Source organism: Acipenser ruthenus, chromosome 15 (assembly GCF_902713425.1).
Source record: "Acipenser ruthenus chromosome 15, fAciRut3.2 maternal haplotype, whole genome shotgun sequence".
Taxonomy (NCBI): Eukaryota; Metazoa; Chordata; class Actinopteri; order Acipenseriformes; family Acipenseridae; genus Acipenser; species Acipenser ruthenus.
Genome location: NC_081203.1, coordinates 5,171,125 through 5,196,053, shown reverse-complemented (window position 1 = coordinate 5,196,053; position 24,929 = coordinate 5,171,125). Strand labels below are relative to the sequence as shown.

The 24,929-nt window shown below is 41.2% G+C and overlaps 1 protein-coding gene and 1 non-coding gene across 6 annotated transcripts; one reads left to right on the top strand and one right to left on the bottom strand.

Annotated features, from left to right (window-relative positions):
* The first annotated feature begins 10,271 nt into the window (after window positions 1-10,271).
* On the top strand, window positions 10,272-24,573 carry LOC117962670 (D-galactonate transporter-like). 5 transcript variants are annotated; one of them, XR_009307346.1, is made up of 12 exons: window positions 12,941-13,149; window positions 13,290-13,773; window positions 14,732-15,004; window positions 15,266-15,384; window positions 16,062-16,209; window positions 16,599-16,761; window positions 17,163-17,391; window positions 17,756-17,949; window positions 18,036-18,120; window positions 18,340-18,537; window positions 19,052-19,238; window positions 24,203-24,573. XR_009307346.1 is itself a non-coding variant. In XM_058986986.1 (12 exons), the coding sequence occupies exons 4-12, from the start codon at window positions 14,787-14,789 to the stop codon at window positions 19,180-19,182; spliced, it is 1,485 nt and encodes a 494-aa protein (XP_058842969.1). In that variant the 5' UTR covers window positions 12,941-13,149; window positions 13,290-13,773; window positions 14,455-14,647; window positions 14,732-14,786; the 3' UTR covers window positions 19,183-21,078. The 5 variants fall into 5 exon arrangements, 4 of the variants coding, with proteins under 4 accessions (XP_058842971.1, XP_058842969.1, XP_058842970.1 ...); XM_058986986.1 differs by lacking the exon at window positions 24,203-24,573 and adding an exon at window positions 14,455-14,647 and having other exon boundaries at window positions 19,052-21,078; XM_058986987.1 differs by lacking the exon at window positions 24,203-24,573 and having other exon boundaries at window positions 13,290-13,359; window positions 19,052-21,078.
* Window positions 12,554-12,681, bottom strand: LOC117422745 (U6atac minor spliceosomal RNA). Its single transcript, XR_004547667.1, has one exon. It is a non-coding gene; the product is annotated as a U6atac minor spliceosomal RNA (small nuclear RNA).
* Window positions 24,574-24,929: the final 356 nt, after the last annotated feature.

Below are 24,929 nucleotides of genomic sequence, written 5' to 3'. Positions count from 1 at the left end.
CAGGATTGATGTCACAGAGGGAGGAAGCACCCCCTGGAGGCGGGTGTGAGATCTGGATCAGTTTTATTTACCTGTCTGTGTGGTTCCTGTGCGTTCCTGGGGTGGTCAGTCTGCGATCCAAACAACCTGGGGGAGTATAGAAGAGAACGTTATTATAAAAAATAAACTTACTGGAAACCACATAATCCCTGACATACAAGAAGGAAGAAGTGTGCATTGGCTTCCATGTTTTATTTTAGCTCTGTAAAGCATTTGTAGGGGATTGGCAAAAAAATGTAATATATGGCAAACACTTCTGTGGACTTGGAACTGTCTCTCTCAAGACTTATTAATTTGTTCTGCAAATTCTTCCCTGATGTGCATTCCGTAATATATAAACGCTGCATCTCCCTATTGCAAATTAGCTGGGGCAAGACAACAGGTAATAGAGGGCAGGTAGTAAATGCTGAATTGGCAGGTGTGCCTGTGTCTAAGACTGCAGATCTTGTATGAAAGGATAGTCTCAAAAGAAACTTTTCTTCCCCAGATTCCCTAAAGGAATTGCAGCGGTTATTACATTCTGCCAATTGGATTTCCTCCACAGGGCCCCTTGATTCAGACAAAGGGGCTTCTAGCTGTTCACAGTCACATCTGCTTTTGGTTTGGTCTAATCTATGAGAATATCTAATTGCTGAACTGCTGTGTGAGCATACTTGTAACCTGGCTTTACAAGTGGATGAGTAACATGTTCAGTTCATTCGAGTTGGCACCTTACCGAGAGAATCCACTCCACCCTAATCATCAGTGTTCATTTAAATTGCAAAGCTTATATAAACCTGCCTTACAAAGCAGCAGGCTGCCTATTCTTAAACTTTACCTCATATCCATATAATATAGACTGCATAACCATAACCACACTGCTCCCTCTATAAGAAACACTGTGATCCTGTTCACAAAGCTTCTGGGGTATTCAACAGTCTAGAACACTTTCATGAATATCAGTTACAGTTTTGTGAACAGACACTTCTATCCAGTGTAGAGTGCCTTGGGGGACTCTAATACCAGTGTTGTATCTCCAGAGATATTTTAAGTTATGAAAACGTTTTTAGAAATGAAAAGTTGAACTAAACAATGATAAGGGGAGTAGGGAAACCCAAGCTAAAAGGATCCCAGAGGAGAAAGCATGTTTTCACTCTGACAGTAGCAGGAAGGGGCTGTTTTTGTTCATACAGTGTTGCTCTCAAACCCATTCAAGGCAGGGAAATGACCATTGTTTCAATGTATACTATAGGTACTCTATGCCTTTAAGCCATGACTAATTATAAAATTGGAAATACAATCTCAATGGGGCTACAGTATATGTCGCTTGCAAAACAAAACATAAAATTCCCCAAGTCCCCTGTGTAACTTGCTTAGAGTGCTAACTGTATGATCTAACTCTGACACACAGTACAGTGCCTTTCGCTAGAAATGGTTCCCCCAGATGGAAGGAAAGCCTTCCACAAACAGTAAACTCAGCTCTTTGAGGTGTTGCATACATAAATAAATTAGATAGCCATTTGTAATGGATAGCGCAGTTCTTGTATGTAGATGGAGATACCCCCAATGGAATTTCAGGGTTTCAGACTGTTTGTGGGGGATTTTGAATAATCTGACAAAAAAGCTGGGCATGATTACGGGAACCGGAGACTCTACATTATTACACGCTGTTCTTTTGGGGGTTTCATTCCACTTAATCATTCTTAACTCAGGAAAGCACTGATGGCGTGATAAGTGCATGTGGCACGTCTTCTAGCTTCCCCATGCTTTATGTACATGTATTTTTATAACCTTGTTTTAAAGTTAGTTGTGAACAAACAGCAATTTTCTCCAGTCTAAATTGGCATCATTTCTAAGACGAGTAATTTCCTTCAATTTTTACAAAAAACAACTGCAGTGAAGTTTCCCACTAAAGTAATAGTCAGGCATGATGCTGACATACATTGAACAATAGCTGATTATGTTTGTCAGCTGATTTCTTATTTTGATCAATGTCTATGTTTAGTTTACTTTCATCATGTGTATCTGTTTCCAGAGATACACTGTATTACCTGCTTGTAACTATATTGGAAGCATGTTGGTCTGTTTTAGTGCATCAACCACCCTTGTCTTGCCATGGGGTTAAAGTTCATCATTGGAATGTAGTGAGTTTTCTACTTAACAGCTGAATACAGGCAACGAATCATCTCAGGCAAAAATATACCACTGGCCGATGTCATTGAAGAGTTGTACCGCTTTTCTACCAGAATATGTTTTCTACAGTTATGTATTGTTAATATGACTTATATAACTGATCAATCATCTGTCTATTTCGAATGTTGTTTTTTTTAATGGATTTAATATGCCATGTGTTCTGTTCTTCTCAGCCTCAGGAAGGTGACCAGCATTGTAATGTGAACCCCTTACAGATGCAGCTGAAGAACACGTCAGCAGATGCTGGCACCTAACCTGGCTCATCTGCTGGGGGAGCCGCCACCGGCCCTGGCTTGACGTGTTCTCCAACGGCAAGGGTGGCCAGTTGAGAAAGACAGTCAATCCTAACTCCATGTCATCTCTGGTCTTTTTTTTTTTTCTCACAAGGCTGAAGTCATGCAACCGGATTTCTGGAAGTGGTGAGTCACTTCTGCACAGTCGTCTATTCAAGAATCCTTTAGGCTAATTGTTACGGGGTTTGCATTTTTATTTGCAGTGATTAGCCATGTTTTAGTCAGCATTCACCCCTCCTTGCCCCTTGTGAAAAATCCGTAAGGGTTAGCCAAGGGTTTTAAATCCATTCTCTTACTTCTTATCAGAAATTTTAATATTTTCGCTGGCTCACTTTTGTTATGTGGAAAATCTTTTAGCTTGGACTAAATATTAGAAACACCTGACAATTAACACAAGCGTTTCAAAATGCCCAACACTTGCAGGCTATGCATCCTCTCTGTAATATGCCTGTAAGTTATAACAAGGCAGGTCTGACACCCTGTACATTCTCACTACTTCTAAAACCCTATCAAAGCCATTGTTACAAAATGCACAGACAGTTTAGTGGACTCGCATAAGAGTGAACGTAAACTAAACATAGTATAGGCACTGTTGACAGAAATATAACAATGTCGTATTCTTTGATTCAAGCTTTTTAAGTTGACAAAGCTTGAGGGTTTTGATTTTTATATTTTAAATTACCACGCCTAGCTTAAAAAAAAGCAGAAAAAGTAGCCAACGAAGGCAGCCAAAGGCTGAACCAGTCACCCCAAGTCTTAGTAGCTTCTGTACATTGTAAAGTTTGTGAAGTAGTGGAAGTTAGTGATTGTTGTTAGGCCTGGAAAAGGTGAACTGAGCTGCAGCCTTGCTGTCAGGGCCTCCCTGGCTCCTTCTGTTTAATCCTTCTCTCCAGCCTCTCGTGGTTATTCATATTTTCCCACTGACATCATCGAAGCTGCTTTAAATCTGCAGTGACCAGTTAACCCTCAGAGGTATTCGTTTGCAATTGCGCTTGCAAAGTGAAATCAGATGGGCTGTTCTGCACTGTTTTTTTCCCTTTTTTTTATTATATTCTGTTAGTATTCCAGATGGGTTTTTTTTTCAACAGGAAAAAAAAAGGTTTGGCAGGACAGATATCTTGGAAGCACAGCGTGGCAGTTTCTTCTATTTATTTTTTTTTTGCTTTAATTTGTATTATTATTAAGATGATGTGGAAAAACCATAGCTGACTCAAATGTGTCAATCTGTGTATTACATAGTTGTTTTTTTTAACAGTGTCGTGTAAAATACAGAGTATGGTTGCCAGAGAGCACAGAAATAATTTTCTGAAACATTGCTTTCACTAAAAACAAAATTATTTTTTCAATTGCTGTGAAGTGTTGTGACACTTTATAAAAGTGCTGAAAACCTCTGTGGTGGGAACTGTGGTAAAAGCCTAGCAAGTGCGGTAAAACATAAGGAAGGCGTGGTAAAAACACTGTCACAGTAAAAGGACAGAGAGGTATGGAAAAGCATATACAAACCATGAAAAACCATGGGAAAATATGTTAACCTATAAATATATAGAATAGCCATAACTTACTAAATGTGAATACATTTTGCATTGAGAAAACTGAATAATTAATAAGAAAAATACCATGTGTATTGGTATTTGGTATACACACAATCATCTCATTTGATGGCGTGCAATACCTCAGTTTTTAAGAATATAGAGTCATAGTCCTCATTGGTTTGTGTCAGGCTACAGCGTGGGAAATGTGTTCAAGCCTTATTGACGAGGTGACTAGTCCAGCCCAGCACAGTGTAATCATTTGAAGTAGTACTAGTTAGATAGGAAGGCTGGGATATGTAGTGTAAGATATTAAAGCTGCATCTCCCTGTTGCAAGTTCCAGTCACAAAGACAGCAGACCTGCAAGATTCGTATTGAAGGCGGATTGAGTGGTGCTCAGTTGACAGGTGCTTCCTTGTCCCTGAAAAAGACTCAGAAGCCGTGAGCATTGAGGAATGGAGCAAATCCATACAAAATAATTCTGTACAAAAACACTGTATTATAGTAAATACCGCAGTGCACTATAGGAAATTGTAGTGTTTATATGGGTAATGGTAGGTGTGTACTAAGGGCACACAAACAAGCACATTCAATTGCAGATGTGTTTTTTTCATATTTTTAATAGACTGCTATTTGGAAATCCTTCCAGGATTTGGTTCATTATCTAAAGCCCTTTTTTCAGCTGTTGGGCTTCAGTTTTACGACTACAGTATTTAGGGTGGCCTCTTTTTTTTAATAATCCCGATGTCTGCAGAAACTTGTTGTCAGTTACAGGATTTTAAAAAAATAAAATAAAGATTGGGAAAACAGTTTGGAATACTGCGTTCCACTATCATTTATTGCTTTCTGTTCTACGAAAGCATATTAAATATACATTTTTTAAAAATTGGTATACTGCTATACTATATCGGAAAGCACATGTATATCATCCATACATTTAAATATATTACTGATATTAATGGAAATGTGATATTATCAACAATGGTAAAAACTAAGAAAATACCATTTGAAGTTTACTCTAACTTTTTGCAAAAAAAGGCCATATTGACCTCAATATTTGTTTTTTGTAAAAGAATCTCTGTCGACTAATGAAGCTTGCAAATGCTTTTTTGGGGAACCTTTGATGACCCTGCCTTCCCCCTCAGACCCCAAACTGCTAGAATTGGCTTTGAACCTTAATTGCCCACCATTTAAGAGGGAGACCCTAGTTGCATATTAAATGGAAGGAATGCTGTTCAGACTAGACCCCCAGGTCAAAGTAACTATAGGGTTCAATACTGGTGGTAGTAGTCAGGGACAATAGAAGGGTAGTCTTATCTGGTGCCAACACTAATCAAATCATTTGTCAGTGCAAAGATAAATGCAAAACAATATAAGTAGACAGATCAAAGTGTGGGATGCGAATTTGTTAGGTGATATATTATAGAGTTGCGTGGCAAGAACAGACAAAAGAGAAAGACCAGGCTTTAAAAAAAAAAAAAAGTTTAGTATTCAATTTCCAATAAAGCAATATAGGTGTTTATATCACTAATTACAAAAAATCAACACAGTTTCCATAGCATGGTCTTGTCTGTTGGTTTCTACAGAGTAATACAGCTGTATTATAATTGTATCCCAATGGGATTTGTAGTCTTCTGTAAGGGTAACTTTTGAATTGATATGGAGTTAGCCCAGGTAATAGATGGCGAGCTGGATCCATATAGATTGATGTGCACAAAGATGTAGAGAAAGATAAACACCCAATTAGACCATCTGGAAATGAAGGGTCACTGGTTTTAATAGCCCTGTGTAGCATCCCTGTAATAAAGATGTCACAGCCCCAGCCGTATATAACTGCTTCCAAGTTATCCATCCTGCGATAAAAAACCCAGCACGGCATCAATGCAGTTAATCTTACATATACGTCCTCCTTGAGCGTGAGGGAGCTGGAGAGGGAGAGGAGTAAGTGTCACGTGCTAGTACTGAACCGCTCGAGAGACAACAAGGAAAATACAAACCGCTTGGCTCTTAATTTCAATTGTTATCTCTCTCTCCACAGGTATTTTTAGATTCCGTGCCGCTCACACCTGCCCCTATATTGATAACGCAAGGACCACAAACCAGGCAAGTTAAAAAAAAAAAAAAAAAAACTCTCTTTATTAACCCATTATTTACACACATCCATCCTACAGGTGGATAGATAGCTACCGAGAAAATAACACATGGAAATCGCTAAAGACAACTCTTGTATGCTATGTGCACGCAATTCATGACATGCAGGGTCACACGTACCACATAATTCAAGCTTCGCGTTAGAGTTACGTATAATACCTACATGTAAACAAACGACTAGTTAGCAGCACATTAATCCGTAATATTAGTACGCCTAATATAGGTAAACAAAACGACTATTTAGCAGCACAGTAATCAATCGTATAGTATAGCTAATGTAAACAAGAACGACTACAATCGTCTCAAAGTCCTTTCAGGTACCCCACAAAACCCTCTGCCCGGGTACCTGCAGAAACAATCGCCCAAGACGACTAAGAATGGGATTTTAATACACAGCCCTGAACATGCATTCATAGGATGCCGACTATTTCGTTAATAGGATGTTTTCAAACGTCCCAGAACAAAACAGTTCTCCCGTTCCCAAAAAGTATACAGAAGAGGTCCAACTGGATTTAACTCCGCCTTTTTATTCTATACTCTCTTATTTCCAATATCCATAGCCCTCCTGTAAGGTGGTTAATTTAATCAGATAGATTACACGTCCCCATAAACCATTTGTGTAAGGGTAGCAGGCACAGCACTGTTTTAAGCACAGTACTTCCCATGTATCATGCATTTTTCCGGGTCTCCATTCACAGGTCCTTCTTTTCATCTCCCGTCTGCTCTTGGCCTGTTCCAGAACCTTCTCTGCAGTTCCTGGATCGCCACAAAATGTTTTCCCATAACTAAATTTGGTCACTTGTGACATAAGAAATACCACAAGCCATCCGGAGACCACAAGAGCCAGCTTTGTGCAGGTCATGATTAGAAAATCACCTTCAGGTATCTCTTACAAGACAATGAGCTAACTGAAAAATCATTGAGTGCTTACCAGCAAAAATATATATTGTTCTTCATGTTACTGTTTCTGCAATGGTGACTTCCAAGACTGGTTTTCCCCATTGAATCTGCTGATCAGTTTTTCCATCTAATAATCTAGATTTGCACATCAAAATGTATTGAAGAATGTAAGGTCTTTCCTTTAGATGTGTGAAGAAAGAGTACTGTAAATCCAACCGTGTGGTGTGCAGGGCAGGATTGGGGTCAAGTCCTGGTTTTCAATTCCAATTCCCTTTTAATCAGTTCCAACACATCGCAGATCAAAATTGCAATTAGCAACATTTCTGTTATAATGAGCTTCTCACAGTGGCAACAAATGATTCCGTCTCTAAAATATCAATTCCGAGTCCAATTCCTTTGAATAAATTGGAATAAGAATTGGAATTGGGAATTGATTCTAAAAAGGAGGCACAATCGATGTAGACTAGTTGGCTTGGTCGTGGGATTGGAGGAAGCCCACTGACCTTCCGTTCTCCTGAGCAGTTGTGGAGATTGCTGCAGCAAGGGGGAAACAACAGGTTAACATATTTGCGAACACTAAATAAAAAATGTATATTTTTAAACAGCTAGCACGTGTAATTTATTGAAAACTGTGCTGTATTTTACAGGGATCGTTGCTGTGACAGAACAAGTTTATTCCCTGTCCTCCACCCCCACAATTCTTTGAGCAGAAGCCTTCATATCTTTACAGCGCCTTCATTTTATGGCCACACAGGCCTTTGCTGTACTGTTCTTTGAGAGTTCCCTTGTATCTGTTTTCTTAATCACTTGGAGAGCATTCAGCTTTTCCAGAAGAATGGAGTGTGGGATGTTGTCACAAAGACGGCCGGAGTGGGTGGCGTCAGACCAGAAACAGGAACACAAACGACAGAGAGATGGGGTTTTGGTGAGGCTGAACGCGTGACAGATATTATTTTTACTACTTTTACGTTCTCCTTCTCTCTCACCCGTTCTCCACTCTCGAACACCCAACCCTGAGTGCAAGAAATGTGTGTCTATATATACTATTGTGCTGGGATTCAATTACTAATTAATTATTCACTTGAATCCCAGCACGTGAATTAATTCTGTGCAACCCCGTGCTCACATATTACATTTAACCAGCACGTGAAGTGATTTGTGCTCTCCTCGTGCCTAAATACAAATCTACACTTTCTAAATACACGTGAAACACAGACCCGTTTATATCCCGTGTACCAATCTATACACCGACATTAACACACGCACGCATACATACATACATACACAGAACACACAAATGCACAGGGGCGGGGCACTTTGCCACATATACCCCCCCTTGTGCGCAGCACACATGGCCTCAACGGCCACCTCCCCCCTTAAAAACCCAGCAGTCCAGAACAAAGTCTCGGGCTGGGAAGGGAGGCTTCAGTGGGCCCTTGGCTGGCAATGCTGTCAGCACCCCTGCCGGTAGTGGCACGGCTGACAGCCTGTTGGTCCCGTCCTGCAGCGAAAAAGCTGCGGGGGCAGGTGGTCCCCCGACCTCCCCCTTCTTCGTAGCCCTTGTGGGGCTCCGGCCACAAGAACTCCTGCAGCGAAACTGCTGCTGGGGAAAGTGGTCTCCAGACCTCCTCCCCCTTCTTCGTGGCCGGCAGCTCCCCTTTCTGGGGCTCCGGCCACCGTACTCCCTGCGGAGGTACGGGCAGCAGAGGCAGCTCCTGCTCCTCTGCTCCGGGCGGTGGTGGAGGCAGAGGCAGCTCCAGCTCCTCTGCTCCTGGCGGTGGTGGAGGCAGAGGCAGCTCCAGCTCCTCTGCTCCTGGCGGTGGTGGAGGCAGAGGCAGCTCCAGCTCCTCTGCTCCTTGCGGTGGTGGTGGCGGAGGCAGAGGCAGCTCCTGCTCCTCTGCTCCTTGCGGTGGTGGTGGCGGAGGCAGAGGCAGCTCCTGCTCCTCTGCTCCTGGAGGTGGTGGTGGCGGAGGCAGAGGCAGCTCCTGCTCCTCTGCTCCTGGAGGTGGTGGAGGCAGAGGCAGCTCCTGCTCCTCTGCTCTTGGAGGTGGTGGAGGCAGAGGCAGCTCCTGCTCCTCTGCTCCTGGCGGTGCTGGCTCCCTCTGCTGTGGCGGCTGGGCATGTGCACGCCGTGCTGCCTTCAGCAGCATAGCGAGAGGCTGCTGGGGGACACCAGCATCCTGCCCTTCTCCCCCCCAAAAATTTTCAGGGGGTTGAGCCTGTACCTCCTCCCCTTCTGGCTCTTGGGGCTGAACCAGCAGGCATTTTCCCTCTGCTGGTGGCTTGGGTCCCAGGGCTGTGGAAGCCCCGACTTGCCTCCCTTTGGGCTGTGGACGCACCGACTCCTCCCTGTTGGGCTGTGGACGCCCCGACTCCTCCCTGTTGGGCTGTGGACGCCCCGACTCCTCCCTGTTCGGCTGTGGACGCCCCGACTCCTCCTTGTTGGGCTGTGGACGCCCCGACTCCTCCCTGTTGGGCTGTGGATGTTCGGGCTCCCCCCACTCAGGCGTAGGACGTTCGGGCTCCTCCCACTCATGCGTAGGACGTTCGGGCTCCTCCCACTCAGGCGTAGGACGTTCGGGCTCCTCCCACTCAGGCGTAGGACGTTCGGGCTCCTCCCACTCAGGCGTAGGACGTTCGGGCTCCTTCCGCTTGGGCTCCTCCCATTTGGGCTGTGGATGCTCAGGCTCCTCCCATTTGGGCTGTGGAGGCAAAACCAGCAGGCATTCACCCTCTGCTGGTGGAGATGGGGACAGCAGGTACTCACCCTCTGCTGGTGGAGATGGGGACAGCAGGTACTCCTCTGCTGGTGGTCCTGCTACCTGGGCTGCTGTTCCGTTTATGGTTGCCTCCAGGTAGCTGAGGACAAACTCCACACCTTCCTCCAAGGTGTTTGGGGTGTGTTCCTGCTGATAGGCCTCCCATCTCTCACTGTCCATCATCCACAGGGCCTGGACGACTATGGGCAGAGACTGGGCCTCCAGCCCAGCATTCTCCAGCATCCAGTCCCGCACTTTGATGGCGTCTTCTGCCATTTTTTTTATTTTTATTTTTTTCTTTTTTTTTAAATCCAAACTGCGGTTCCTGCTCTGGCCTGAGTCCTGGAGGCGCTGTCGATCCCACGCAGGACACCACGTGTCACAAAGACGGCCGGAGTGGGTGGCGTCAGACCAGAAACAGGAACACAAACGACAGAGAGATGGGGTTTTGGTGAGGCTGAACGCGTGATCGCGTTCAGCATTTAATAAACAGAACAGAAAATAAAAGGTTGGAACAGACAAAAACACTGGACACGGCACTACACGCCAAAATAAAAAGACAAACAAAACGGACTAACATTAAACAAACGGTGCACGGAGAGACAAACAAACACGGTGAGTACAAACACTTCTAGATATTATTTTTACTACTTTTACGTTCTCCTTCTCTCTCACCCGTTCTCCACTCTCGAACACCCAACCCTGAGTGCAAGAAATGTGTGTCTATATATACTATTGTGCTGGGATTCAATTACTAATTAATTATTCACTTGAATCCCAGCACGTGAATTAATTCTGTGCAACCCCGTGCTCACATATTACATTTAACCAGCACGTGAAGTGATTTGTGCTCTCCTCGTGCCTAAATACAAATCTACACTTTCTAAATACACGTGAAACACAGACCCGTTTATATCCCGTGTACCAATCTATACACCGACATTAACACACGCACGCATACATACATACACAGAACACACAAATGCACACAGGGGCGGGGCACTTTGCCACAGATGTGTTTAAGATCCTAGGGGGGCAGTACAGTACAGAGAGATCTGCTTGTTTTTCCTATCCGTTTTTTGTCTCCTTTTTCAAAATGATCTTTCTCCTTTTCAAACTTAATTTACTAAAAATAAGTGTGTGTGTGATTTGTGTTTGAATGCTTCTGTATCTGATACCCGTGAAATTCAAAAGCATTTAATACTTTGCTTTTCAGTATGGTCCCTTTTTAAAGCTGCAGTGTCCCACAATCATTATTCAGAAATAAAATTCTTAGGGGTCTGTTTAACTTATAATTCTTGTAAAGTGTATCCTTCTGCCTTGTTAACTGTCCAGCTTCTTTACATTATTCAAAGTTAGTTTTCACTGTTTCGCTGCTTCCTGCCCCCGTTTTAACCTGCTACGTCACTCGCTCACCTGGTTCTACTTGCAGCAGTTGGAGGTTACAACTGTGGAAACCAAAATAGAAATAAAAAAATGATAATAATTTGTTAAAGGAAGCACAAAACACAGGGAAAGTGGTCGGTAAAAGAGTCAGCTGGGGCATTAAAGAGTTCAGACAGAGGGGAAATACAGATAGAGAGTCTGGTCCAGGGTTACCACATGACTCCATGTACACTAGGACAGTTACGGACAGTTCAGGATTTTCAACTCACATTGCAATGCATTCTGGTAAATGTAGTCCTGCTGTGAAAGGTACCGGAGACAGGTAACATGTACCAGAATGCATTGCGATGTGAATTGAAAAGCCTGAACTGTCCCAAACTGTCCTAGTGTAGTCATATGGTAACCCTAGGCTAGTCTAGTTTAAAAAATGAATGAATGTACTAATATACTTCAAGACACCTTCCTGAAGCACTCTTGGTATCTCTGAACACAGACACACGCACAAACGTAGAGGTCTAGGGTGTCAACTCACTCAATTGAGCGTACCACACAAAACAGACCAGAACTCACATGTTGTGTAGAATAGATTTGAATCAGACTGCCCTCTCCTTTCTTCTTCTCTTATGTAAATATTGTACCGCTTTCACAAAGTAACGTTGCCAAGCAGATACAAGGAAGCAGTCCAGGACAGACACAAAACATCTTGTTTTGAGAAAGGAGCATCAGTGCGTTCTATGGAGCATGACTGCCCTCTTGTGGTTATAGCGAGAACAATTTGCTTTATATAAGACACACAAGACGTGTAGATAATTTAAATGTATTGGAAAAATAACACCACAGTTATAATAACAACACAGTTATAATAGTGTATGGACTCCTGTCTATACGCTGTAATCAAAGATCAACTTGTTGTGGTTCTTTGTATGAAACAATGACTTTATAAACGTTGTATACAATGTATTATAAACCTTAGCAGCTGAAAGAAAACCATTTTGGTAGCGTGTCCCAATTTTGTTGCTCTGTGAAAGGGCAGCATATCTGCCTGCTTGGCTCTATAGTAATGCAGGCGTGTAAAGAAATGAAAGCCACGAGTTTGCAGAAAGTAAAAAAGTTAAGCTAAAAATAGCAGATCCACCGAGTTGCTTAAGTTTGGGTATTTGAAAGAAACTTGTTTAACATGTGTGCAACCAATCATTTAATCATGCCAAAGGGTCATGCCAAACTAAGTTTTAATCATATAAAACACAGTGAGTACTACGAGTCATTTGTTTTACCATTGTAAAACGTGCGCACAATAGATGATTACTTTACTAACCCATAAAAAAAAAAACTTGGTTAGAGATGCCACAAAGTAAGTGGCAAAGCCTTAACCGTATGTGTGTTGAAGGCCACTAGGACCTCTTCCATCCTTGTCAAGGGGAGTGCTAACCTTCTCTCCTTTCATACAACACGCTTATAATGCGGACTTTGGCCTTATATATACGTTCGTTGAAGATGTTTGATTGAGGTTGTGGTTACTACTGAACATTTTTAAACATCCATATATTTATTTTATAGAACATAGAACAATAAATATTGCGCAGTATGACACATACTACAATATTTATAACGATATCGAGATAGAAAAATGAAAACACTTTAATAAAAGCAGCTCTGTTCAAATTTGCATAATGTGAGCTTCTTGTCCAATCAGCGGTGACTATAGCCATTGCGTATTTTGTACGCGCCTCCGATGAAGCAGTCCAGACAATTTCAAAGCAAACATGCAGTTTTTTTTTAAAAGGATACTTTTTAAATCGAGTGACACGTCAGTGTATTTTACATCGGTTGTGTTAGATTAACTTTTTGAAATACAGTACCGCACCTGTCTGGAAATCAAGCAACAAAGGCGGAGAGTGACAGTTCGCTGCTGTGTTTATGTACGTTGTTATTTTAGTTATGTTTAGCCGTACCGCGTAGTGTTATTAAATACGGTACGGACAGTAGTTTGTTTAGTCGTCACTTCTGTTTTAATGCGGTTCTTTGAACTCTTATGCTTTTTTCGTTTTATCTTTCCAAGGCTGGCAGCCGGAGCAGAGGCAGCAACACCAGACCTTGACTTTGATAACAGCGTTGTATTAATTACTCAGGAGGTAGCGTATTGGGCCTCGTACAGCACTGTCTCCAGACTTCCACAAGGGGGAGACAAAGGAACGATTCTGAACGTGTATAAACTAAAAGAGCATTTACATTATAGTAACTGATTACCCTAGTGTGAAATGTCTGTAGAAAGTGCACAAACAAGTAATACAAGCGAAGTAAAACGCTTTCTGTGGTGAAGTCATCTTTCCTAACGTTTGCATAAAGGGGAGCTTCCTGGCCAATCAGTGCACACCTTCCAGGAAGCGTTGACATAGGTTAAGCATACCTGCCAACAGTACCATATGGTCGGGACAGTCCCGATATTTACCCATTGAAAAAAAAAATTCTGCACAGTAGAGTTAGTGAAACCCACACGCTCTTCGTGCGGCTGACACATCTGCTGATCACTGACTTATACAAAGGTAAGAACGCTTTATTATGGCATTTTTTACTGTCATGATGGTCGTGTCGAGTTGGGGAGTTGGGGGGACAGGATAGGTCTATTATATGATAATGAGTGTTTTGACTCGTCCCGTGTATGATGCGTATGACCACATTAAGGACCCAACCGCAAAACGAAACCAAAATGTTACCCGTGCACAGAACTACGTAAAACGTGAAAGTCAATGCAGTTTAGCAAAAGATTAAAAAAAACAACAACACAAGTTTCCAGATTTAAAACAGTATCCAAAGTCAGTATTCAAAATTGCAGAATATAGTGCTCGATAAGGCCCTAATGTCACAGTTCACTTCCAAATGAAAATGCACAAAAGCAAATAAAGATCACAGGGTTAAAAAAAAATGCGTCACAGTATCTAAAACTGTTTAATGATTAACTTTCACATTACCATAGCTTGTCTCGTTCGCTTTGTTTTTTAGTTGTTATTTTGCTGCTGTGAAAAAAGGATGACTTTTTAAATACATTTATTCACTGTCAAAAAAAATATATAGGCGAAAAAAAATACAAAGACGATAAGCCACAACAAATTAAACATACAGCCAAAACACACACTCTCTCTCTCTCTCTCTCTCTCTCTCTCTCTCTCTCTCTCTCTCTCTCTCTCTCTCTGCTCTTGGTTCTCCATTTTTTAATGTTAATTCAGGATATGCAACACTGAACATAATCAGCTGCATCCTGATACCATTGCTGTAGATCACATGGTCTTATTGCATTGAACTTAAACTGCAAAAGTACTAGCAGCAGCTACTTGAAGCATAAACTAAAGGCGAAGAACCAAAAGATATTCAACAGAAGAAAACTGGGACCCGTGATAATACAGCTCGTGCTAATAATATGTAAGAGAATGTGTTTTAAAACCTCGGTTTGCACTCATTTACTAGTCCGGTCTGTACACACTGTGTTCTCTCTCTGTCTTTCAGTGCTGCGTATGTTTAGGTTTGAAGAAGATCTGATACAGTAATACTGGGCGGAGCTATGGGCATGCTGGACTTCTGCAAGGCAGGGGGATACCCTGTCTACGTCCTGTGCATACTGCTGATTACTTATTTACTGAACCAGCTGGATCGCTACATTCTGGCCATCGTTATCTTACCTCTGGCACAGGAGATTCATTTTGGGGACAAGAGCTGTCTGCCAAACGAAACCAGGCAGCCTGGGCCATTGCAATGCAACAATGCCAGTGGTGACAAACAGTAAGCATTTTAATACTTGCACCCATGCTGCTTGGGTTGAATGTTGTATCAGTTCTCATTGGAGACACAGATGATCTGTTCAGGGAGATCACGACTGAGTGGGCATCAGTAAGCAGGAGTGTCTCAATCCTGGAGAATATGAACTAGCACTAGTATTTAACCTTTTGCAAAATTCCTCTTTGGGTTTGTGTTTGTGTTTCCTGTTAAACGTTTAAACAGACTCATTCTTCCCCAGACTCGCATGTCTTTTTTTTTTCCTAGCTGCTACTCCTTGCTGAATGCAAACGGCACTCCTTACTGCAAATGGGACTATAATGGCAATGGGTGGGAGTATCAGATCATGGCTGGACCTATTTTCATCCTCATCTACACCTTTATGGGTTAGTGTTAGTGTAGTGTATGAAGTGACACTGTGTGAAATACAGCCTGGAACGACCTGCTGAATGGTCCTTTTTAATTTTATTTAATTTCCGTGCTGTTATCAGATTAACAGGATAAAAAACTGATTTGCTTCTTGCTGTGGGATTGTGGAAGGTGATCCAGCTTATCCACTCACTATCATGTCTGTGTTCACCTCATTGAATTTACGCAGTTGTAAATACCAGTTTGTATGGCCCCATTAAAGATGGGCTATTATGGGCAAATTATTAAAGACTCGTTTAATGTTACTTTTTTGACAATTCAAAAAGAATAATATCACTTTTACACAACTACAAATATACAATTCACATGCGTTGTCTGTTTCTGTCACATAAAGCAGTTTGTGTTACCTTTAATGAAAATTAATACTGGTGCAAAAACAGAAATGACTCCATAACTAAATAACTGAATATTTTAATTTAAATGAGAGATCTTACACACACTGTAGTTGTTTCATGCTGCTTCTGTAACATAACCCGTTCTGCAAAAATTGAGTAGGCTAAATGCTTTATGAATGCAACACTTTTAAACTATTTGACTGCATGAGTCTTGCACCCGTGCTTTGGTCACACAACATCCAACCTGTTAGATAAAAGTTGTCAACCCTGTAAACACACTCTTGCTCTCTTTCTTTCAGGGATTTTTATTGGATTCCTAGCTGATGCTGCCAACCGTAAGAATCTCCTTGCCGTTAGCTTGTTCTTCTGGAGTCTGATGACCTTCCTGATGGGTTTTGCCCAGGAATACTGGCACCTCGCGCTGCTACGCTTTGGTCAAGGCATTGGGTATGTGCGTATTTATTTTATCCTGCTTCCAACATATTTCAAGGACTATCAGTTTCTGTAGAGCTCCTAACAGTCAGGACTTCAGGGCCTAATTAATTCTATATGTGAACACAAAACAAAAATGTATGTAGCTATAATGGCTTTTCATCAAGGTAAAGAAGATCTCAAAATGAATCCATTAGCACTCATTTCTCTCATGCACAGTTAGATATGTTGATTGTCATAACCTTAGTAGACAGAGAACTTTGTTTTAAACCAAACAGCAGCTGGTACAGCATTTAGATCTACTACTGTTTAGAATGAATAGAACAGACCCCAGTATCTGCCTCAGCCTCTGATCGTTCAGGGAATGTGTTCAGCTGTTTGACTCTTGTTTTTTGGGTGTTTAGGGAAGCAGGCTGCACCCCCTTTGCTGCCAGCCTAATTGCTGACTATTTCCCTGAAGCTGCGAGGGGATCGGCAATGGGGTTTTACAACTGGGGGATCTACACAGGGTACAGCCTGTCCTTCGCAGTTGGGAACTACATAACCAGGGCAAACATCATGGGGCTGGTAGGTTTCCTGGTGTTAGGGCATAGGGGTATGCAAACAACAGCTTGACCAAACTAAAACCGTTCTCAAATAATGGTATGCATTGTAAATATTTTGGATAACCATGGCTAGGTGGTTGGTGCAATCCAGGGTGATTTACCAGTGCTGTAAAATGACCTAAATCAAGCTGTGTCTTATTCTGGCAAGGTATTGAAAAATACAAAAGCAAATCTCCACATCAAAGTACAATGCATTTGTTAGGATATTATATTAATATGTTATTAATATGTTATCATATTTTACTTCTGCGAAACACTTGCTTGGATGTAGCTGTAACAGATCACAGTTTTTTGACAGTTTCTTTTCTGCTACCTATAGTGCAAACCCAGTACTAGGGACAGTATATTTTGTTCATTTCCTAGGGTTGGCGGTGGACCTTTTTCATCTGTGGGATCCCAGGGTTTCTAGTGAGTCTCGTAGTGCTCATCACAGTCAAAGAGCCCCAGCGCACCCAAGGGACAGGTGAAAGAGCACACAATGTGAACACCCCTTCCAGCCTATCCCTGTCACAGCGACTGTCACAAATACTGCAGCCCTTCCTCAGCCCCTCCTTACTGCTGCTCTGCTTGGCTGGCTCCATCAGAAACGCAGGTACAATTTGTAATAATATTGCATTATTACCTACTTTATAAAAATAGCGAATTACTAGAGATTACGGACCAGTGCGGGGATGATTACTAACCTGTTATACAAGCCCAGCCCCCATCTGTCATATTTCCTGATTTATATATGTGTTTTGTGAATGGTTATGTTTGCTCTAGTCCAAAATGTACATAATTGTGCAGGCACCAAAGAGTTAACCTAAACACAGACCCGAAGAAAAAGATAGACAAAAAACATACTTCAAGACAGAGGTTGATCTGATATATGGAACAGAAGGATTAACTACTTAGGATTTAGAGGAGAAAATTATATTTGCTGTGCAAAAAACTACAGAATGTTTATATTTTTCCAGGTGGCTATGTTTGGGCCTACAATGCCCAGATCTATTTTAACCAGTACTTTCCTGGAGAGGATGTGGGGCGCTGGTTGTCATGGATACCATTAGTTGGAGGGAGTTTTGGTGTCCTGTTTGGTGGGTTCATTTCTGACAGAGTGGTCAAGAAGAGGGGGTTACCAGCAAGGGTCTGGGTTTTAGTTATAAGTCAGGTAATAAATATTCTTGTTGTCTTTTACATTCAGTTTTCCCATTCAATCTTAATGTATGGTAAACTGCAGTGGCAATGTCCTTTCAGATTGTGGCAGCTCCCTTCCTGGTGGGGGTGCTGTGGCTGTCACCCCCATACGCTTTTCTCCTGCTCATTCCTGCCAATATAATTGGTGAGTAAAAACAGTAAAAAGCATGCTAACCATGATTTTAAAATCAAATTTTGTATTATGAGCACAAGTAACATTATAAGCACTCCACCTGATCCCACGTAGACTGGAAGGGTAATGCTCAGGTCGGGCCTTATTACCTATAACACAGGATGTTTTTTTTTTTTAAGGCTTGGTTAGTTATTACCCCTTAAACCAAACGACTTCTGTCTCTCTCTCCAGGCGAGATGTGGGTTGGTGTCACGTTAGCCATCGTGGTGGAGCTTGTTCCTCCAGTGATCCGCACATCTGCTGTAGCTTTCTACCTCTTCATCATCACCAACATTGGGGGGAACATGCCCTTACTGGTCCCTCCGCTCACCAGCCTCTACGGTTTGCGTACAGCGCTACTTATTCTCTTTCCTGGAATGTATGTTGCCGGTAAGTGAGCATTTGTGCATAGCAGAATGTGTGTATGTGTGTCCTTTCTATTGCATATATGTGCAAGTAGAATTATCTTTGTACGTCCTTGCATCTGCAAGTGCTTTTCTCAGTGCAAATGTCATTAGAGTAGAAATAAACAATCTGATGGCAAAGAAAAACGATCCAATTGGGGAGGAAATCTAATTTTAGACTAGAAATGATGCAACAGATTATAGCCCCCATATAAATAGCAGTTTCTCTGGCTGAGATAAAGACAAAAGTTATGGTCAAAAAATGAGCTTTTGGATGTTTCTTTGTTTTGAGGAATTTTGTAGACACAGCGATTTTCCTGTTGAGTAATTCAGATACAATCTGGATGTGTTCCCGGTGCTTTTTCAAGTGGTTAGTCACATTATTACATTATCACTTGGCAAGCGAGAAGTCTCTTGTGCTGACTGACCCTCAACTTCAAGCCTGTATTCAGAACTCCGTACACTCCTGTATTGTAAAATTGTGTGCTGTCTGATTGAAGGGTCTCTCCTGTTCCTGCTCACGCTCTGTGTGGCTCGCAGAGACCAGCGGAAGATCACCTCAGCGGAGACTGAACCTCTCCTTCCAGAATCGGATGAGGTTTCGCAAGAGGAGCACCATAAACGTTCATGAAATGTGTCTGATCTGCTGTTAGACAACACTACTGTTCCACTTACTATAAACTGTGGGTAGGTAGCTAGATCGATAACCTCTTGATTCAAATTCTCCATGCATGTTTGGTGTTTGGTCTGTGTTTTGCAAGCCTGCAGGTGAAGGAGGAGAACCCTCACCACTGCGTGTGGGACCAGGGTGAGCAAAGGACCACTGCAGGTTTAACCAGGATCCTTAGGACCATAGTTAGGCATTCATTTAGGGGATGTATTAATCCTACCAAAGTGTATTTAGTTTATGCAGGGAGAAGGTTCCTGAAGCGGGACCTCCCTTTTAGTGGGAGTAGCACTCGGCCTGAGCTTAGCCACCTTTTATTTTCTAGTTGTTTTTGTAGTGTTTTATTTTGCCTTTTTGTATTCATGTGCACTTGGATATATTGCCTCCCGCACTAGGGCTACCATTGCAGGTACCCTAGTGGCAGCCACCAACACTGCAACTGCTTGTGTGTAAATAAATAAAACCTGGACGCCTGAGCGGCGTTTTTAACATCAAATCCTCTGTCTCTCTCAGCGGATACCCACACAGTAACAGTACACCCCTGTTACAGTCCTCATTGCAACATTCATAGGGCAGCAGTGTGGAGTAGTGGTTAGGGCTCTGGGCTCTTGACCGGAGGGTCGTGGGTTCAATCCCAGGTGGGGGACACTGCTGCTGTACCCTTGAGCAAGGTACTTTACCTAGATTGCTCCAGTAAAAAAAAAAAAAAAAAACTGTATAAATGGGTAATTGTGTGTTAAAAAAAAAAAAAAAAAAAAAGAACAATAATAATAATAATGTAATTGTATGTAAAATAATGTGATTTCTTGTAACAATTGTAAGAAATAAATAATAATTATAATAACAGATTTTCCCCAAATGACAGTCCTCTTAAAGCAGAATATGCTTGCATATTTCACCTCCATAACTGTGTATACCCAAGATAGTTGTTTTAGGACCTGTATAAAAGTTTAAAATTGTATTGCAAAGTTTGTCCTTATCATTTTTAACATCAGTACAAAGTATGATGCTTGCGGTTTTACCTACTGAAGAGTATTGCAAATTGCTGAATGTCCCAAGGGAAGCCCACAGCTGCACTGAAGCAAAGGTCTCTTAGTTCCCTGCGCTTTGACCTTTAGCTCTGAACATTCTGTCTCTTTCTTCAAAGAGATTTTGTGCCCCAGCTAAGATGCCGGGGATACGGCAGATATAATGCTAAATCCATGAAACCACCAGTGACAGATTCCCCTAAAGCAACAGTATCCCTAAAAACAGGCTGAAAGGAGTACAAAGTCAGTTTATTTAATGTGGAGCTTTGCGTTTAATTCAGTGTTGACTGCAAGCCAGTACTGAAGCTCAGCAAGCAGTTTAGAAGTTAAGCCTCATAGTGATTATCAAGGGCTGCTGTTGGGAAGCAGATTTACAGCGAGTGAGGAGCAGTGTGTGCAATACTGCCCTGAACTAATCCCAGTTCAGGGAAACCTCTCTAGCGAGCACCTTGTTAATACAAATTGGATTGATGGACTCTCAAAATGCCTGTTTACAGTACTACTTTTTATACAAGTTAAACCAATTTTTACCATAGGGTACATCCTGCACTCCACGCGGAGTGCCTTTACTGGATGCGCCACTCGGGAGCCCCCACACCAAGAATATTTTAATAAAAGAAAATATGTATTACCCAATTGGTAATTTATCATCTAACCCAGAAGAAGAATTTATGGAACTTTACTTCGACTTTGTAAACTCTGTCACATAACTGTGCTATAAAATGATATTGCTTTTAAGCTTCTCTTGGTTTTTAATGTTTTTATATTAAAAGGTGATTAAACCGATGTAAATACTAGGCTTTAAAAAAAACATTAAAAAACGTCAGATTTGTGTCAGGTTAATTATTAATCTAAAGCATTTAGACAAGCCTCTTTTAGCAGCCAGCCTCAAAATAGGTCCAATTTGTACATGAAACGCTTGAAAAGCATATCTTAATAAACAATATGGAGACACTATGACACCTATCTGCCTGGATCCTGGTGTTTTTAATCGTATACACAGATACAGACAGTTTGCATGACTTTTTATTTATTTATTTATTTTTATTTAAATGTCCTTGATTTTTAAAAGTAGATTTGTTTTCCCTCTGATTCTTTATCAGGATCATATTTTCATGAAGAAATATTGGCACGCTGGGATCCTTGTGGGGCAATATTTCACACAGCAGAGGTTTTGGTTTGTCTCCTAATAAAACAAAACAACATACACGTTTGTGGCTGATGCAATCCATTAAGCATGTTACTTTCAACATATTTTTACATATTACATACTATTGTTCATGATTTGCTAAACAACTTAACAAATCAAAAGTGTGTTTAGTGTACATTCACTAAATCCAGTCTCAAAAAATGACATAAATAAGAATGTATTTAGCTGAAATTAATAGAAAGCTTTAATACAATGTTAATTAATATGTAATACAATAGTAATCCATCATTTTTTTCACTTCTCATGCATTCTCATTTGCATGCAAAAGGGCAAGGCTGAGTAAAGGTTTTATACATAAGAAAGCCTACAGTAAATGCTATTGTTACATATGAAGCGGATGTAACATTGCCCTAATAGTGACATCAGTGTCATGTGATCTGTAATGAATCCATCTTGGTGGCGGAAAGCTTGTCGTCAATGCTTCGGGCAGCAGTCTGGCATGTCATGTAGAATATTGTCCGGATGAATGTCTTCTGCTAGCATGTGGCTGGAGCTCCTGAGGGCTTCCCTTAAAGCCGCCCTCTCCCGGTGCTCAGCCAGCCATGCACTTGGTGGCACAGGATCAGCGCATTTCTTTGGAGTTCCTTAATTCCAGAGAGCAAGTACTGACCCAACACTTAAGAAGGTGGCAGTCACCCCAACTCAATGCCCCCAAAACACACACGCGCATCAACACAAGTAGGCAAGGTCTGGTGTCTTAACGTTTTCCATCCCGGGACTAGTTCTTTCTTAACATCTCCATACCAATAAAAACATAATTATCAATAATCCAAGTGTAAAACAAGAAGAAAGTACTTCATGCACACAGAAATGCTTATCATGGTATACTGTTATATAAAACAAAAGCGTAGTCAGATGTTAAATCAAATAGAACAATAGTCCATTCAGAGTATAAGCATGATTAAATGACCTATTGCAAAGAAATAAAAAGAAATGAATAATCTTGAAACTCGCTTTAAACATCAGTTTCAAGAAACCTAAGCCATCCAGCATATCCTCCTTACCGGGCATTATCTGCAGATAAGTTACTGTTTTTTCATTGAATCTTTTGTTAAGAGCCTTTGGCTCTGGACACCTAACTGTTGCAACCGTCAGTAATCTAGCACGTAATAACCTCTGCATTGGGCATTAATGCTTAAATAGGGCCTACCAACATACTATGTCATTGAAATGGTCTGCAGGGTGGAGGGTGGAGGCAGAGTGGCATTTTGTAACATGCTAACTAACGCATGCAAGTTTGCAAATGTACAGGATGTGACAACTTTTTGCAAAGTGCATTTTGTGTGCCTTTGAATTGCAATACCAAGCTAAAATGTTTACTTCATACATCATACAATCAAATATAATATAAACTTGACTGATCTCACTCTGAAAGGTCTGATAGGATGTCAAGAGGAACTGAAAGTTTTGACAGCAACAACAGCAAAACCGGTTACGGTCTACATTTCTTTTCAAAAATGTTTATAGTTTTCGAAATGCTTTGCAAGACTTGCACGCTCAAATCACTGTCTCTCTGATCAGTGATTCCTCACCTTATCGCTGCAGTAATAAAATAATCTGTATTTCTGTCAACCCTCATCTTTGCATAATATGTATTTTATTTCAAGTAAAGCAATACAGAGGGGGTCCTTTTATCCAAACTGGATAAACTGAGAGTTTCTGTCCTCTAGCTGATGCAAACAGACAATGTTAGGTAGACAACACCCCAGTGGATAAGAGAGGAATTGGTTAAAAGGGAATCTACTGTAATTACATGATTTACCTGAGCTTAATGGAAATAATTGCACCCATATTGACACTGAATATGCCACACAGCCCATTGCAAGTATGTAAACAGACCACAAGAACACTATTTACAAGAGCAAACAACTAAGGTTGCAAAAAACTATGGGAAGCAACTCAGCAGGTTATGAAGGACTCTTGTAATATTACTAGTGTAGTAAACAGCTTTACAAATAGGGTCTGAGTCACTGTGTACTTCTAGTGAACTATATAGTCTAAATACTGTAGCTAACTGCACTTAAATAGATGAATATAATTAAATAGAGTGAAATCTATTTTTGAATCATAGAAAAATATGGTGGCTTTACTGAAGTGATGACTTAGTATTGACAAATGACAGCTACAGCTTTTTGTAACCATGGTCCTCTTTGTAGGGAGTTGAAAGGTTCACACCAGTGTTTAGAAGAGCCCTCCAGGCCTTGCCAATACAAATTGCTGTTGAAACAGTAAATAAATACTAATAGGTAAATAGGAGGTGGTCTGCCAGAAACATCAGATACTGCATCTGTATTCTCATGACAGGCTCGTTCTAAAGAAAGTAAGCTTTTAAATGTGGGAAATCTGTCACTTGGTCTGTAAATATATCTTAATACGAGTGACTAATTCGCTCATAGTGACCTATCAAACTGGACCATATGTTGCTTTCTGCGGGGGAAAATAGAGCTTACAGCAAATCCTGCCTTATCCGTAGCATTACAGGCTCTAAGAAAGGATTTAGTCCTTACGTTTTGATTAGATAGAATTTTCCTCAAGGACTAAAGCAGAATACAGAGAACCCAGCAGACGGAGAGGGGCAGAATAAATAACCTCATGGGGTGGACCTCTGGATTTAATAATTCAACAATTATTACCGGGCAATGATACCATAAGACAGTTCTATTGTTAGAAGCAATGGATTATCAATCAGAAAATAATCCTGTTTTTTGCTTATGTTCCAACTGAGCGGTCACTTTTTTTATTACAGGTTTCAGCCAGGGATTGTACTCTGAAGGCAGTTTCAGCTCCTATTAGGAGAACCTGCAAGATCTTTTTATTTTATTTCAACTAGAACAGGGCGCAACCATTTGGGCAGTTCTTATTGTTTTAGTTTTTTCAAGTTTCCACCTAAGAAACGGTTTATGAGCTTGCCTGAAAAAGGGAGCAGAATTCAGAAGAACCAGCAATCTTGCAGGAATCCAATGGGAATATTCCATCTTCACAAACCACATTCCAAGGGTTATTAGAAGAAGGCTTCTTCTGTTGCATCCATGACTTTGAAAACTTGGCATGTTTATGGGTTAGGTTTCTTCATCATCTCATCATTGCTGTCCATACGGGGTAAGACCATGATATTGACGTGTGTCTTTTGTTGCACCAAAGTCCACCTTTTTACCCTTAGTTCGGTTAACGTATAGCAGGGCTAATTCTGAAGGTGCTTGTTCTGATTGCCTTGGTACACAAGATATGGTGTGAATTGTGCTACATACAGTATTGCACACCCCAAATGAGCTGAAGGGAGGGGAGAAAACATTAGGGATAATATAAGTGAAACATTTTATAGATAGATTGATTCATTGATTGGTTGTTGGTCTTTCAGGTCAATCATAAATTTAGAAGTAAAAACTATAAAACTGCCATCATCAGTGTTAACGTAGGTAATGGAGCTCATTTTCACAGGTAAACAAGGTCCCATGCAAGGATTGTGGGAAATC

Excerpts from the sequence above, each read along its gene's own strand:
- LOC117962670 (XM_058986988.1), top strand. The coding sequence starts at position 14,787 with ATGGGCATGCTGGACTTCTGCAAGGCAGGGGGATACCCTGTCTACGTC. Across the intron at positions 15,385-16,061 it reads CCTCATCTACACCTTTATGG|GGATTTTTATTGGATTCCTA; the intron begins GTTAGTGTTAGT and ends TCTTTCTTTCAG. Across the intron at positions 17,950-18,035 it reads GGGTTTTAGTTATAAGTCAG|ATTGTGGCAGCTCCCTTCCT; the intron begins GTAATAAATATT and ends ATGTCCTTTCAG.